The 17,142-nt window shown below is 39.1% G+C and overlaps 2 protein-coding genes across 3 annotated transcripts in view; both read left to right on the plus strand.

Moving 5' to 3' along the window:
* Nucleotides 1-4,432: 4,432 nt before the first annotated feature.
* On the plus strand, nucleotides 4,433-10,083 carry eomesb (eomesodermin homolog b). Its single transcript, XM_014967182.2, has 7 exons — nucleotides 4,433-4,843; nucleotides 5,966-6,644; nucleotides 6,734-6,888; nucleotides 7,054-7,175; nucleotides 7,566-7,724; nucleotides 8,526-8,587; nucleotides 8,727-10,083. Exons 2-7 carry the CDS (start codon nucleotides 6,121-6,123, stop codon nucleotides 9,505-9,507), a joined length of 1,803 nt encoding a protein of 600 aa, XP_014822668.2. The 5' UTR covers nucleotides 4,433-4,843; nucleotides 5,966-6,120; the 3' UTR covers nucleotides 9,508-10,083.
* A 2,063-nt stretch (nucleotides 10,084-12,146) lies between these two features.
* Nucleotides 12,147-17,142, plus strand: part of LOC106904225 (ankyrin repeat and IBR domain-containing protein 1) — a 37,596-nt gene continuing 32,600 nt past the window's right edge. Inside the window, exons 1-2 of one of the 2 annotated variants that reach the window (XM_014968447.2) lie at nucleotides 12,147-12,781; nucleotides 15,848-16,143. In XM_014968447.2, the coding sequence (XP_014823933.2) occupies nucleotides 15,956-16,143 (188 nt within the window). In that variant the 5' untranslated portion in view covers nucleotides 12,147-12,781; nucleotides 15,848-15,955. Of the gene's footprint in view, nucleotides 12,782-12,812; nucleotides 13,035-15,847; nucleotides 16,144-17,142 lie in introns of those variants that run through there. The other variant, XM_014968441.2, reaches the window with a different exon arrangement.

A 17,142-nucleotide genomic window follows, 5' to 3' on the forward strand; every position in this document is an offset into this window, starting at 1 on the left:
GATAGCTGGAACATGACAGTTCACCAACCGCTCCCACGCTGAGCACCAAATGTGATGGTCCGCTCCTGCTGCTACTCTTAACAGGATCTAGGACAGAACCATAAATGTAAGCAAACAGGGGAGACAAGGACGCGGGTCAATAGGGGCCCTCACCTTCTGCCTTTGGAGGATTGCTATAAATACACTCTGTTTAAAGTTAGCTTACATGCATTGTAATATTATACATAATATTTGTTTAAGTTTTTGCTTGCATTTAAATATCACACTGAGAACAATGCTTCTCAATATTGTGCTTAGACAGATTTCCATACACTACATGTTTTCGTTAAGTTTGGAATGAGACAAAAAACTCTGTGAAGTATTCAAGTGTCAGAACACGAAAGTTTACTTTTGGCAAGAAAAACTTTGAACAAATGTTTTATGCAGTGGTATCTAATCAGCAAAAGGATTTAAAAAATGGGTTGTAAAATCTGTAATTGGTGAGATTAAATCTGATTAGGCTCTCATTTAGACCACTTTTGAACTCCTCAAATGTCAGCTGCTTCATATAAGTGCTTAACTATACGTCCTGAGCTAGTAGCTGATTTTCTATAGATGGCAAAAAAATTGGATTGTTTAAATTTATTCAGTATGTAGGTCTGCTATGAGGGTAAAACTTTATGGGGGGGTGAAAAAGGTAAGTCCTCCTTTGCCAATCATGCCCCCCCTCCCACCCAACAACCCAGAAGGCGTGTCTGTCGTGACATCACAAGCTGCGTGGCGACTCGCTTCCTGGCGGGGCTCCAGACGAGCAGACCTTCTGCTGCCCGCGGGGCGGCAGCGGCCTAGGGCAAGGCTGCAATGGCCAGGTCACCAGCTTTTTTCTTCCTGCCTGGCACCGACACTGCAGGGGTAAGGGGATGGCAGGATGTCAGAAACAGCAGAAACAGCCCTTTAGACGTGCTAAAAAGCAGGCACAGCTAGAGGAAGCTGTTCATTGAGCGTTACAGAGTGACGGGGGAAACCATTCAACAAACTGTCCGCCCAATAAGCATAAAACGCCATTAAATGGTCAGACGTGCATACCGAGATGTGAGCAGGACGTGTTTACGTTTGGATATCTTACAACCACAAACCTCTGTGAATTTTATTGGGTTTCTATGTGACGAAAAACAAAGTGGTGAAGAATAGATATAAATAAAAGTCTGAAAAAATGAGGTAAACACTTATGCTTAGCACGCCTGTCTCGATGCTTTGTTCTGTCACCTTTCACTGCAGTTGCAACTACAAGTCTTGTGGGCTATGTTTCAACAAGCTTCACACATATAGAGACTGACACTTTTTTCTTTTTTTTACCTGTTATTCTCCTTTATAATAACTTAAGCTAAGTTAAACTGGATGGCGGATGTTTGTAAACATCACCTATCAACATTTGCACAATCCTTTGAACTTTGACTGGACCATTTAAAAAGAGTCATTATATCTGAAGGTGAACCTCTCTTCCAGTTTCAAGAATTTTGCAGCTTATTTCCTTGGATTTCTGCTCCCCCGTTTGCTTAAGAAAAGTCTGTCACCATGTTTTACTGTAGTAAAAGTGTGTTCTGGTTGGTGAGCAGTGTTGTCACATTGCTTTTTGTACATTGGCCCAAAAAGGTTTTCGTGTGGAAAATGTTTAAATAGGACCTCTTACGGTCTATGTTTTTTTTTTTTTTTTTTTATCTTTTTGTTCTTGGCACTAAATGTTAACAGATTATCTCACCTGAACCGTGACTCTCTGCAGCTCCTCCAGAGTCACCATGGGTTTGTTGGCTGCTTCTCCGCCAGTTTACGTAGTTTGCCCTTTGTGTGTGCAGTTGTCCATGTTTGGTCAATAACTGAACAGAGTAGAGTGAACTATTCAAAGTTTGACATAATGTTTTAGAACATAACCTGTTGCAAACTTTTCCAGAACTTTATCTCTGACCTGTGTTGTGGGTTTCTTGAGCTTCTTGATGGTTTAACAGCTGAAATTAAATTATGCACAGGCGTAAACTGAATACAAATGCACTCCACACATTTCAGCTTTATTTGTGTTCTTATCTTATGAAATCTTAGTGAAATACATTGACGTTTGTGGTAATAACATGACAAAAACAAAAAATAGTGAAGTGGGATGAATGCAGTAATGCAAACAGTACTGTGCCTAATTGAGCTAGAAAATGTCATGCCTGTTTTTCATCTGTAAACTTTCTTCATAAACAAACCTCTTAAAACATGAATCCTACTGTAAGACAATCTGGGGGTTTTATAGCACCTGTCATGATTGTGTAAAAAGAAAAACAAGGCCTGTGAAACTGCACCTGTCCAAACCCTCTCTGTCGAAGATTCATCTAGGTAATGAAAATCTGAATGAATCTGAACCACAAAGAAGTTTTTTTTTTTTTGCTCTTTATGTCTTTTAGCGAAACCATGAAGAGATTTGTGAAAGAGGATACGTCATGTGTCACTGAGTATTTTTGGTTCTGACTAATGCTTTACCATCATCTATGTCATCACATGTGTGAGACTACTAGTGTGTGAAATAAAGAAAGAAAAAGTAAGCAGGGCCAGGGGTAGTGATTTGACTTAAGCATGAATCTGGGATCTGGGAAACATAAATGCAGCGAGTTGCACAAATGATTCTGATTTATGCCACACAAGGCATTAATTCTTTTTTTCCCCCTTTACACTCAAAAATCTTGTCTTCTCTGGATTTTTTTTTTTGATAGAGAACTAAAAGTTGCACATTTAGGTGGAAGAAATATGATACATGGACAGATGTGCAGTATGAAGTCCATTTTGCAGTTTGATGCAAGCAGGAAAGCCAATATGTAGAAGAAGGTGTTTTAGTCAGATGAGACAAAAAAAAATGTCAGTTTTGGTAGCCAACATGCCAAACAAAATGACTGATAGAAAACTAACAATGTTACTCTGAACACACGATCAAGGTCGCAAAAACCGGTGGTGGTAGCATCATGCTGAGGAGATGCTATTTTCAGAAGGGATGGGAGAAACTAGTTAGAGTTGTAAGGGTTGAGCTGAATGGAGGATTCTAGTGGAGTAAAACCCTCAAGCTTCGAAAGATTTGAGAGTGATGCAAAGACTGCGATGACTCTACGCCTATACCTCCAATAGAATGGTTTGCATGAAAGAACATTTACTGTATGTGCTTCAGTCAAAGTCCACTCCTAAATCCAATTCAGAAACTATGGCAAGACTTAAAGTAGATCTGATTCTCTCCATCTGATCATACTGAGCTTTAAAAAAAAAAAAATTGCTGTCTAGATGTGTAGATCTATTTGCAATGCTATATTGTTTCTCTAGAAAACCTCCTGAAATCCCATCAAAATGAACAGAAGTTTGAGGTTGTGACATGAGGAAAATGGGGGGGGGAAAGTTCAAGTGGTGTGAGTACTTTCACAAAGTACTCTCATTGTCAAGTTAGGAAACAACCAAGCAGTTGGAAACTCTTTTGTTTCAAAGCAGATTTCGCGCCAAAAGCATGCCCACAGCAGGCTATGTGAAATCCAGCTCCATATTCATGAGGTTCTGAAACAAATCACACAACCCATCGGCTTTATCAGTGCAGTCCACAGAAGCGTATTAGCTAGAGACTGCTTGCGGCTCGGTCAGTTTTGATTTGTCTCGTTTGATGTGCGGTGTGTTTATTTCAGAGGTGGCGACCTGCTCAACTAAGTCCCTCGTCTCCTTTATCATGGAAACATTCCCCCCTCGAGTAAACAGCAGAGGCTGAGCATCGTCTGGGGCTGGGAGAGGACAGGGGTCTGCAGGCGGTTAAAAGGTGTGCCATTAACACAGCAATGCAGCCCAATTCAGAGAAGGAGTTGGGTTTTCTTTGAAGCAAAGAGGCTACAAAACAGTCAACCAGGAAAAGGCTGATAGGAAGTCTAAAGTGTTCTGAGAAGTCTTGTCACTTTTGTGACAAACTGAAAAGAAACATAGCCTCTTTTGGTGTTACTGGGATTCTAGAGCTCTGAACCGGTTTTCTCTTCTGAAAACAAACGGTTTGTTGTGAAAAGACGATGAAATGTGAGGATTTTATCATTACTTGCGACTTTTGTCAGTAAATCACACAATATGCTCATCCTCCTCTACCTGATGATTCACATAGTTTGATCTAACCTGGACCAACAGTCTGTTTACATTCAGTGGCTGACCTGAACCTAATGGGAAGGTTCACATGTGAAAATATCTAAGCTGTCTATGTTCAAGCGAAAATTGCAATTATTATTATTATTATTATTATTATTATTATTATTATTATTATTATTATTATTATTACCTTGAAATCATTTTTAAATTAGAAGTTTTAAAAATTGCTCAGAGTCATGAAGCTCCCACAAAGTAATTGATACCAGATGAAAGTCTTTTAATCTAGGCCACAATCCACTCACCAGGAATCTGCAATAAATCTTGAGGTAGGTGATAAAGCATAGATTAATGCCTGTAGTATTAATGCGATGCACTGGGAGAGGATGCGGACTCCCTCTCGTACACCGTGGCAGCGATGCTGAGGATCCCCAGCCCCTCCCCTGGTGATCAGACGTGATAAAAGGCTGTCGTCGCTGCGTCATGGCCACAAGGAGAGATCTGCGGCGACTGCGCCTCCGATCCGCCCGCCTCTACATGGCTCTTTGGCTTTATTGTGAATTTCACATCACTGCTCTTCGCACAACATGATGGCACTCTCTGGCGTGGTTTCAATTTGGCAGATAGTTTGACACGTCGAAGTTTTTTTTTTTGTCTCTCTCTCTCTCTCTCTTTCAATAACATATTTTATTTTAGAACTATTGAAGCTGACTTCCAATCAGGAAACAACTGCTTGGTAAGTTTTGAATAGATTTTTTGACTGAGTTCAAAATTTTACAGCTGAAATAAATATTGTAATTTACAGATGTAATTGCATTTGTAGACATTCTTTTTTTTTCTTAAATCCTACATCTGTTGTTGCAGATATAGTTATTTACAACAGACCAGATATTAAAAAGTTTTTTCACAAAATGCAAAATGTCATGCTTTCTATGTTGTCACTATACGTTTGAATTTAGTCGCTTTCATTTCATGTGTCTGATCTGTCTGATGCAGGAAGCATCACAGGTTTCTTCAAACGGAAAAATAATTGTCTATTTCCCCGTTTCTTACCGGAAATCCCGTTGGGACGCAGGAGCGCATCAGAAGTGAATGAATGTAAATTCATTAAAAACAGGAGTTTCTGTTTCAAAGAAAAGCTAAAAAAAAAAAAAACAACAACAAAAAAAAACGGGTCGACGTTTTTCTGACTTAACACAAATATGCATATTAAAAACTGTTAATGTATTTTAATCAAAATACGCGTTAACATTTGTTTCTTAAAACAGACAAAAACTAATCATTTGCATTAAAAAAAAAAGGGGAGAAAAAAAAAACGTCTTCTGTTTGCAGAATTGCAATTTACTCCTGAAAGTGAATGTCACAAATTTCATGAACCGTAATCGCGTTTTCAATCATGGTTGCACCTCAAATCTGTGCATCCCATTTCGGGTTTGTCATATGATTTACAAGAAATTGGCAGGGATGTCCTGAAGCAAATGAACACTTAAAAAAAAAAAAACTTTCACAATGTAAAAAAAAAAAAAATCGATCATATGATTTTATCTAAGCTGTTTGACTGGACTTTTAATATAACCATTTAGTACATTTTTACTAACTGTGACAATAAATCATATGAAGTTCTATGGATTAACGTCGTACTGAAAAATAAACGAAAAACAAGAGAAAAAACGTAATTTGATTTTATAGTTACCTGCTCTCAGAGAAATGCATGTTTCAGTTTTCATTCGGCATCACTATTGACATCTTATTTTACGACTATTTCACTGATGCCTAACAACTGAAAACGTGCAGGCCTTTCATATCACTTTGTTCTTAACTGACTTTAACTTTAATGTCTCTGTGTCTCCGTAAACAGTGGACACTCCAGTGGACACCCTCAAGAGGTTTGAGCCCAATTATTGACTCTAGAGGTAAGACACGTCCCCGAAGAGCGCAGTCTTCACTGGGAGTCCAAGACAGAAACCAAAGCTGCGAAGCATCCTCACTGAGAGGGAGACGGCAGGCGCAGTCATGCTGGGCGGTGAGGGAGAAAGCAGCGCGTACTCATCTGCAAAAGACGCGGCGGCGGACGAGAAGCGCGCCTCTCCAGCCGTGGATGGAGATGAGCCGGCGGGCAACAGGTATCCGGAACACGGCATGCCCTCCGATCGCTTCTACATCCCATCCACGATTACCAAGCACAGCCCAGAAACAGCGAACCCTTGCTCCTTTATCCCCTACACCCCCAGCGGGGCCGTGTACCCCCCGTCCGGCGCGGCCCGGTATTCGTCGTCTCTCCACCTGGGATCCGTCTTGCCAACGGCGGGGTATTCCTCCTCGGCCGCCGGGCGCAGCCACTTCGGCGCCTCCTATCAACACGGGCAGAACCTCGGCTGCATTTACAATCCATACACGGCGTCGGGTTCCGCTCTGAGCAACGTCGCCCTGCCGGGGACCGGGCCCGGGATGAGGGCCCAGGTTTACCTTTGCAATCGGCCGCTTTGGCTCAAGTTTCACCGGCACCAGACCGAGATGATTATCACCAAGCAGGGCAGGTTAGAAGGCAGGGGTGAAACTCAAAAAAAAAAAAAAAAACTTTACAATGGGAATTACCTTGCTTATGAATGATGGTTTGTGTTTCCAGACGGATGTTTCCCTTTCTCAGTTTTAACATGGCTGGTTTGAACGTGTCGGCGCATTATAACGTGTTTGTGGAGGTGGTGCTGGCAGATCCAAACCACTGGAGATTCCAAGGTGGCAAGTGGGTCACATGTGGGAAGGCGGACAACAACAACCAAGGTGAACCAGGCTGGGGGGGGGGACCCCAAACATTTTGAATTTTTCCTTATATATATCTGCTCCTCGATTAAAGCAGACAAATAACCAAAACATAAATACATTATTATTTTTTTAAGCATTCATTCCTGTTTGTTTTATACACTTATATGTTGTAAATATTATCAGGAAACAAAGTCTACATCCACCCTGAGTCACCGAACACCGGGGCCCACTGGATGAGACAGGAGATCTCCTTCAGCAAATTAAAACTCACCAATAACAAAGGGACCAGCCACAACACGTCGCAGGTAATAATGCGCCGCCAAAAACTCAAATATAAAGTTTTCATTAAGAAACGTTAATGAAATATGAAATATGTCTAAATAATTCATATGAAATTATCCTGCACGAAATGTTTGTTTTAAATGTTCAAAGTGTATAACTTGTTTTTGTTACTCAACGACAAAAATGATATAAATAGAAAATAATGTGTTATTAGTAGAAAACATTTGACGATAGAGTTTAACATATGTTTTTGTGCAGATTTTAGGCAAACACAAAAGCAATACTCAATTAAAGTCATCAAATTATAACAGCGCATAAATTCACGAGTCTTGGTAGCAAATGGACAGTACTTTTTAAAAAATCGATTCGTTTGTTTTTACGTGTTTTAATTTTCATTTTTGTTCTACAAACAGATGATTGTGCTCCAGTCGCTTCACAAATACCAGCCCCGGCTGCACATTGTGGAAGTGACGGAAGATGGAGTGGAGGACATCAACAGTGACGTAAAGACCCAGTGTTTCACTTTTCCAGAAACCCAGTTCATAGCAGTCACTGCCTACCAGAACACTGATGTGAGTATATGGACACAAGTCATTTTATTATCCAACTGGACTGTACTTTTCCTTCACTTGGTAAAGAGGGAATATAGCACCTATGACCTATTTAATAATTTAGCAATTTAGGATTTTTGGTTCATTGGACTTCATGAGTGTGTAATTTATTATTCTAAGGCAAAAGCAAACTAGGCACTTTAGATTTAGTGCTCTAATGTGTATACATATTTGTAAAGCAAAATGTCTAATTCTTACTATGTAAAATATTCAATTAAAAGATTTTAGTGATTAGATTTTCTTTTTAGAACTAGAAAATAAATTTTCGACTGAACAATTACTGGAAAGAAAATATTGTGTCCCCCTTCAAATTATCTGTGTTCCTCTGAAAGAACCAACTAGAAAGGAAAGATATAGTTTGTTAGATAATTTCTTCTCTGAGCTCTAGAAAACTCAACTGAATTTCTGTTAATACTAAAAAGGATATCTTAAACCTAGACACTCTATCTTATGGGCTTTGGATATTTAAACTATGCAAAGATGCAACTGGTTGTAAAGTCAGTCAATGTGATATTTGGCTGATGTTTTGCTCCAGTTGCAAACATTATCATTTTAGATGTAATGATGAGTAACATTTGAACATAATGGCTGTTGTTGGAATGTCCCTGCTTCAATTCTGTTGAGGGTCCCATACTTTCCTAAATCTAACCATTATGGTTATATGTTTGACATTTATGTTGTCCAAAAAATATAAAGAGAATATGACCTTTGTTTTTATTCTGAATGCCTGCATCTAATTATTTTGCTTTGCTTCTTTTTTAGATCACACAGTTGAAAATTGATCACAATCCATTTGCCAAAGGTTTTAGAGATAACTATGATTCGTGAGTATTTTTTTTAAATGTATTTTTTACATCGCATTCATGTCACATAATTGCATCTGGCAACACATATTGCAAGCATCCCCCCCCCCCCCCCATCTCACACACGCATTATATTGAATTCATCATTATTTCTTTCCAGAATGTACACAGCTCCGGAGAATGACCGCCTCACCCCGTCTCCGACCGACTCTCCCCGTGCCCACCAGATTGTGCCTGGCACCCGCTACACCATGCAGCCCCTCTTCCAGGACCAGTTCGTCAACAACCTCCCCCAGAACCGCTTCTATAACTGCGAGAGAGCGGTGCCACAGACCAGCAGCCTCCTCTCACCTCAGACAGAAGACTGCGCGTCGCAGAGGTGGTTTGTCACCTCTATGCAGCAGGGGGGGAACAGCAGCGCCTCCAGCAGCAAGCTCGACTTGACGCCGTATGAGGGGGAGTACTCGAGCTCCCTCCTTCCTTATAGCATCAAATCGCTATCCATGCAGACCACCCATGCGCTCAGCTACTACCCAGACTCTCCTTTCACCACGATGTCAGCAGGGTGGGGGTCCAGAGCAGCCTACCAAAGAAAAGTCCCTCCAAGTCTGCCATGGTCACCCCGGCCCAGCCCTACTGCCGGTTTCCCAGAAGAGTCGGTAAAGGTTAAACCGCAGGTACAAGAAGAGGTGACTGGTAGTGAAGCTCTGATCAGCTCCTGGACAGAGACTCAGTCATCAGCCCTCTCACCAAGCAAGGCTGACTCATTTTCCATCGCCTGCAAGCGAAGGCGTCTGTCTCTTAACGGCCCAAGCTCAGAAGACTCACCTGCAAACGGCAAGTGTGAAGAGTTGGCTGCTGCTACCATCAGTAGCCCCTACAGCAAAGAGACCCCACCAACAAAAAGCATGTCTTACTATCCTTTTTACACAAACCCCTAAATTCATATTTCTTTTCCTGTCAAACTTTAAAAACAAGGGGCCTCACTTTGCTTGGTTTTTCATCTGCCACAGTAATAAGGAGTTAACATTTTCCTTATTTATTTTTTTTTTGTTTTTGTTTTGTTGATCTTGTTTTGGCTGAAACATTTAATTTCCTTTGTCATTTAAATAAAATGATCAAGCACATGTAGAACAATTTATCAGACTACACAAATAAGCTTTATCATCCAGAAATGAAGTTATTCAATCTTTTAGTGGCCTGACTTATTCCTGGACTAAATATTTTCAAATTCCCCAACAAAGTTTGTGTATTTGGAATTTTGTACTAAAGCATGTGATTAATGTAACCATTTTCTCTAAAAAAAAAAAAAAAAAGATAGAGAGAGAGAAAGAAATGTACTTCTTATTTGTTGCATACATTATAGCATCAACCTTTGCAGTCAGATTATGTGTTTTCAGATTATTTATTGAAGGTCTGTTTATATGAAATGTGTGCGCTAGTAAAATGTGAAAATATTATGTGCTATATATTGCTTCAAAGTTCGGATATTTGATAATAAAAGGCATTTGTGTTCAGCTGTGCATTAAACCTGTGTATAGGAGAGCTGTTTAAATCCGAGGTTATTTCCTTGCTCTATCAAGGGTTAATGTGTGCATTTCGCATTTCTATTCAAGCATGAATGAAGCTCATAAGTTTACAGGTATATGACGCCCGCGAGGCATTGCGATTGGTCAGCTGCACTTCATCAGACGAACCGGGGTTGATAGTCTTGTGGACTGCGTCGCACTCTAGTGGCGTAATTTTGTCATTACATGGGCCGCTACATTAATCATTCAAGTCCAATATTTATTGGATATTTTCCTTCCTAAACCAAAACTGTCTGCTATGATATTGTGAATCTAATCTATTTTTTTAAAGTGAATATATATATATATATATATATATATATATATATATATATATATATATATATATATATATATATATATATATATATATATATATATATATATATATATATATATATATATATATATATATATATATATATATATATATATATTTATTTATATATTATATATAATATATATAATATATATATAATATATTATATATATTATATAATAATATATATTATTATATATATATTAAATAAATATTTATTTATTTATTTATTTATAAATAAATAAATAAATAAATAAGTCCGACATACTGAATATGTAGGGTGAAGTCTACATATTCAGACCCTTTATATATATATATATATATATATATATATATATATATATATATATATATATATATATATATATATATATATATATTTGTTAATTTATTATCAACAACAGAGGTTGCTGATTGTGTGCTGCAGTCATAACAGACAAAAATCCTGGTTAGAGTTTTGTTAAATCTAACCACAATGATCTTTGGTGTAAAGCCAGAGATTATGATTTTTTTGCTCTTTATTCAGTAGTGTAGAGGGTTGATAAACATATGAAGTGATACACTTAGCATATATAGACATAGATAAATAACTATATTATGGAAGATTTAACTTATTATAGTAACTCAGTTCAATAAGTGGAATAGGACATATTTACTGCACACAAAGTTATACATTTCAAGCACTATACTTTTGTTAATTGTGATAATAGATCCCACTTAACAACAAACAATAATAATAATAACAAATATTCCTCAAAAAATTTTGGTTTCTGACACCTGCAACAGGTGTGGGTAAGTCATAAATTGCTACTATTAAAGAAGTGGACTGCTCAGATTGTATTGCTTCCAGGCATGTCTTTGAAAAGTTGAGTGGAAGGAAAAACGGGGTTGAAGAAGGAACGTAACCAACAGCGGTCAGAGATGATAGTTCTATCCGCTGTCGAATTACATGGAGATACTGATTTCACTTTCTTGCATTAAATGCCATTTTCCACACTGCTTCCTTTGCTGATTCAAAGTTATAGACATGTAAGCAATTTAGCACCACACATTTCCACAGTTATAACAGGATGAAAGGAAAAAGAGCAGTGGATGTGCATGAATTGTGATGGTATATTGACAGTGCTTTGAAATGTATATTCCATGATTCAGTTCAGGGTCTCCAAAGTGCAGCCCAGGGACCATTTGTGGCCCTCGGAACACGAAGTATTTATCAAAGTTTTTGCTTTGAATTAAATTTTTTTCAATAGTAAAATAAGACAAAAAACACCCAGTGATTTTTACTAAAATGCGGACTTGTTTTGCCCAAGTCCGCATTTTAGTAAAAATCACTGCCCAAGTCAAAACAAATTGTTAAAAGTACATTAAAAGTGCCAACTTTGCATGATTTTGTAAATTATGATAATTTAATGTAAAGTTGGCATTTTTTATGTACTTTCAATGCAACTTTTAGAGCAACTTTGCATTAAAAGTGTCCTTATTTACTGAATGACACTTCATGACAACAGTCATAAACATTCATAAATACTTCTTTATGTTCATGACAGGTGTTATGTCATGTGTATGACAGTGTCATTTCAGTCTTATGCACACCCCTTCAAATAAAGTGTTACAGTCTCTTTTTGCTGAAAACACACACACACACACACACACGCACACCCCCCCCCCCCACACACACACACACGTGCAAAACATCTACAAAATATAATCTAAAAAAATAGTAGTTAGGTGATTTTTGTGTAATCTTGCAAACCTGCAAGAGCCATTATTGTTAAAGAAGTGGACTGCTCATATTGTGTTGCATCCAGGCATGCAACACAATGCAACACAAGTGATCTGTAAATCTGCAGCGATTTAAGCACAAAATCCCACGGGAGGTGGTGGGTTTTCAACTTTACGTTTTTGGCCGCCCCCATATCAAAATGTTTGGACCATACTTATTTAGTTGCTTTTGCTTTCAAATTAGGTAAAATAGAAAAAAAAAAAAAACATATTATCTGGCACGGACCAAGAGTTCCAATGTGTTTAAGTCTTATCCATGGAACCAAAATGACATTAAATGCTTATATAAAAGTCAGTTCTAACAGTCCTTGACGTATACATAGCTTCTCAAATACATCTTCTCTGTGCCTGTTTCCGGGTTATCCTGAAACCTGGCAACCCGATGGTCAGCCAGTAAAATGAACGGGGACTTGGCATGGGCTACATTTCTCCTCTGAGCGGCGTTTCTGCACAAAGATTGCGTTAGAGAAGAACCTTCCTTTGGGCGGTTGTGACCTGCAGCTACTCCACGAAGTCAAGTCTCCAGTAGGGAGAAGCACCATCTGTGTAAGTCGCAGTACTTGTCACACTCTGTTTACTGAGTTTATCAACTGTTCTAGTTAGCGTCAAGTTGGCTAGCATTGGTGGTAGCGCCTTAGCTTCCCAGCTAGCGCGTGCACTGACGTTCGTCCACGCAGAAGCTAGCGTCACGGGTTTTTTTTTGTTTTGAATACCACATTGCTAACGATACTCGTTGTGTTTTCTCATGAATAGCAGTGGTGGCAACAATCGGAGTGATCTGCAGCTAAACTAGACTAAGGTCAGTAAGTGGCGAATGTCTTTATTGACCAGAACTGTAACCACAACAGGGCGAATATCGAGGGTTTTTCATTATGACAACATAACACGCTGACAGTTTGAGCTAGCGAAAATGGTAAACACCACACGACACGAGAGGGTACAAGGCCCACATCAAGAGTTCTGGGAGAAGTTGAAGCTCAGCAGACAAATTGGCATTTAATGTCTGTAATGAAAGCGAGCTGTTTAGATAGTTGCTGTTAGATGTGGCTGGTTGGCGCTGTTTTGGGGGAGTGACGTTAACTATTGTCAGACGGATTAATTAGTAATACATCTGGACAGTTACTCTTCAAGTGTGTTTTTTTGTTCATGCAATGATCAAGTCTGTCTCTCCTCGACGTGTTGTTTCTGCAGAATGACTGTTTTGTCTTGTGATCGTGTGTGATCTCTGTCCCCACATGACACGTTTGACACTTAACGTGCTCCAGAGCAGCAGCACTGTTTAGACAATTCATACTTTTGTCCTCAATTGTAAGCACATTACCTTTGCGTGTTCATACTTCGTTGGTGTAAACAGGTGACCTAATCTGTTACAGTTATATTCATAGTTAAAGTGTGTAATGGAAATGAAACACTCAGAGATTTTGTTGCTGATTTCCTAAAAGTTTGATAAGCTCTGACCTCCAGAGACAATAAAATCCTACAGGGTATTGCACATCCACAAATACAGCTTAACAGGAGGCTCAGTGAGATCTAGTGGTGGGTGGATGCCACTTGAGTCCCAGTGAGGGCAAATTAACCGAGTAGGCATGATTTTCCAAACAAACGCATCACCTGGGCCATGCCCCATAAGTCTTGTTCCAGTAAGAGGGCTGATGAAAAACATACCAAAGTTGTGTTGGTTGCAAAAAAAAAAAAGAAAATGCAGTTTGGAACGATGCAAAAAGTCAATAAAACAACACATTATGATCAATTTCAATGATTAATTATCAACTGTTACTGATATAAACATATTCAATCCCCTTAATAGGTCGTTTCTGAGATCCTATCACTGAAAAATGCGACGTACCCAGTCCTTAAACTGTCTTTTACGTCTTATTTTAGCGACGTTAATATTACAAACTCTGAGTAGCAGGCTGTGTGTACAAGTCAGTACATCCTTATCTTAAATGTGATATTTCCTAAACATTTCTCAGTCCAGCATGTGTCATGAAACACAAAAATGGACTCTTCCGACAGAAAAAGCGGAACAACTTTACTCTCACACCTTCAGCTTCCTGTTACCTGTTGATATCTAAATCTCCATTGTGGCAGCTGAAATAAACAGGCGATATGCCTCCGTTGAAAATCCAGCTCCCAACTGATACTCCCTTTTGTGCCATGTGTGCATATTAGCTTTTGAAATTCAAGCAGTTAATCTCACTGAAGGTTTTGTTAATCAGATCATTGAGTCACAGGCTGGAGTGTTTTTCTGTCTGTAAAGAAGGTAACTGGTGAAGCAGATGCACTCATTTCTTTGCCTTGTCTCCTTTCCCTCTGTTGCCTAAATACAAAGCACAAGATTGTAACCAGATAACTGAATGACACGCAGCATGACTTGTGTGAGGTCATCAGTAGTCACATGACAAACAACTGAGTGTTATTTTTATTGTTGATGGAGATTTTTTATTTTTTTCTATGTGTGTGTGTGTGTGTGTGTGTTTACACTTATCTCAAATGTTTTCCCTAAACTCCACTTAGCTCCCATCCCAACCAAAGACAGAAATATGCTGGACAGAGTTTACATGAACATTCCTGGCATCCGTAATTTCCACGCGAGTTCTCTATTTGCTCTATCAGAACAAATTTCCGAGCCTTTCCAGCCAGCATTCTGCCTGCTGATAACAAGGCACCAAAGCAATGAGAAGTGTAGACAAATGAAACTGCAGCTCAAGTTCTGTGACCCCGGGGAGCCACTCTTATCCTGTTTGTATTTGCTTGGTGGTGGGGGAGGGAAAGAAATGGGTGATTTGCCGTTTCTCATGTCAATGCATCTGAAATCAAATTTCACATTGGTGGACTCTGTTTTCCTTTATTTATGTCGGTAACTTCAGAGGACAGTTGATTACAATTTCTTTTTAAATTTTGGGTTATTGATGCAAATGGGACTAAATATACAAACTTAAAAAAAATACTTAAAGAACATATGTTATTGTCCTTCTAAATGACATTTACGCACTAATTTGTGTTGATTTGTCACACAAAATCCACTAAAGTATGTGGTTATAATCTGGCTGTAATCTGACAGTAAAAAGATTCAAAACGTTGTGACAAGGAATCACACAGTATAACACTAGTTTCTGGCGATGGTATTTTCTGTATGTGGAGAAGCATGTATAGCACATGCATCTTGTACCCATGATGCAATTCTCTGCATATTTGTGCATCAGGTAGATGCCGTGTACATATCAGCCTCTCTGTGCCCAAACTGTCATGACCATATGGTGCTCTGGTGGAAGCAGAATGCTGACTTGCCGCATGTCATTCCCCATGTGGAGCTATGGGGCTTTATTATGAGTTCTGGCCTCTGTGGGAGGGGCAGCGTTGGCACAAGGAGGCGGAAGTTCCTGGTGATGCCAAAGGAAGTCTTGTCCTTCGCTCTGTGTGAGCTTTGTGCTCACTATGTTCAGTTCTACAAAATCAACAGAATTTCAGTGCACTGGTGATGCTGACACCGGCATTGGTCGCAGAGTAGCTTGAGCAACAGTGAGGATGTATGCTTATGGTCATTTTTGAGCTATTAAGGTCTTGTTGGACTCAATAGGATTCAACAGTATTTTCTGTTCTCTCCTTTAGGGCATGCTGAACTTGGAACATGCTGGCTTATTTGACTTGAACAGCTTGAGGAAGAGTTAAAAGGCGGCTGTGCTTCGGTGAGAGCTTGAACCCACAGCTGGCGAAGACATGGGGAACACTGCGACCAAGTTCCGTAAGGCTCTCATCAACGGGGACGAGCTGCTAGCCTGCCAGCTCTACGAGAGCAACCCACAGTTCAAGGAGGCTCTGGATCCCAACGCCACATACGGAGAGTCCTACCAGCACAACACTCCACTGCACTACGCTGCCCGGCACGCCATGATGTGCCTACTCAGGTCAGAACTCAAATAAAAGTTGAATTGTAATGAAAAGTTTTTTTTTTCCCCACAGAGTTGATTTAAATTTCCAGTCTTGTTTTTTTTTTTCACTAGGTGAAGTCAGCGAGGATTGATTGATGAAGACATAATTGCCTTTGCTTTATTTGAATAGCTGTCTGGCATATCATTATGTGTGCAAAATGAATGTATTATAAGAGAAAAGTGTTGGTGTTTTGTCTCTATACGTCCCTTTCCCATCTGTCCTGCCGTACAGCCATCTGTTCTCAGGAATGCAACATGCTGTGTTGGAATAGGTTTGGATTCCAAGAGCTTCTCCATCTTATAAGCTAACAGCCTTGTATTCACTTGTTGTTGACTCACTGAGACCATTAGTTTTATTCTGTAACTAAATTGCCCTGACTGTGTGGCATTTTTACCTGACTAAAATTATTGGAGGGTTGTAAATTTGTTTAGTTTTGTAGTTTCCATATAAACTAATTTAAATGTATAAACTAAAAGCAATTTCATTTATAGTTTTCAAAGGATGTTTTTGTAATCAAAGTAGATTTTTCTGTGAAGTCGAGCACATCATCAACTTTTAAAGAGCTTGATCTAGAACTACTACCAGTGAGCTAAGCTGTCAAAAAAAAAGTTTTAGATAGAGAGGCTCAAATAATAAGAGTATGATAATGGGTATTGAGAATTGCAAACGGTTTCAGGGTTTCCCCCAGGATTTTTTTTCAACAACATGGTTTCAATTGTGGGCATTTCAGACTGAATGTTTTCTGAAAAACACTTATTCACTATATTCACACTGTACAACTGAAATTACAACTGTCCTCCAGTAACTTAACACCATAATTTGCAGCCTGGCGGAACATTGTATGAAAAAGAGCTCCAAGACCGTGTTTTATGGGAACTCATCATTTCTATATTTCTCAAAACTTGAGGAAACTGCATCCCAATAAAGAACACTGAGCATCTCCATCTAACCTCAATGCTTTCCTCAGGCCCCTT

Source organism: Poecilia mexicana, unplaced genomic scaffold (assembly GCF_051168715.1).
Source record: "Poecilia mexicana isolate PSO_F unplaced genomic scaffold, ASM5116871v1 scaffold_16, whole genome shotgun sequence".
Taxonomy (NCBI): domain Eukaryota; kingdom Metazoa; phylum Chordata; class Actinopteri; order Cyprinodontiformes; family Poeciliidae; genus Poecilia; species Poecilia mexicana.

Coding starts and splice junctions, on each gene's coding strand:
- eomesb (XM_014967182.2), top strand. CDS start 6,121: ATGCTGGGCGGTGAGGGAGAAAGCAGCGCGTACTCATCTGCAAAAGAC. Junction 6,889..7,053: donor GGCGGACAACAACAACCAAG/GTGAACCAGGCT, acceptor AAATATTATCAG/GAAACAAAGTCTACATCCAC. Junction 7,725..8,525: donor CTGCCTACCAGAACACTGAT/GTGAGTATATGG, acceptor CTTCTTTTTTAG/ATCACACAGTTGAAAATTGA.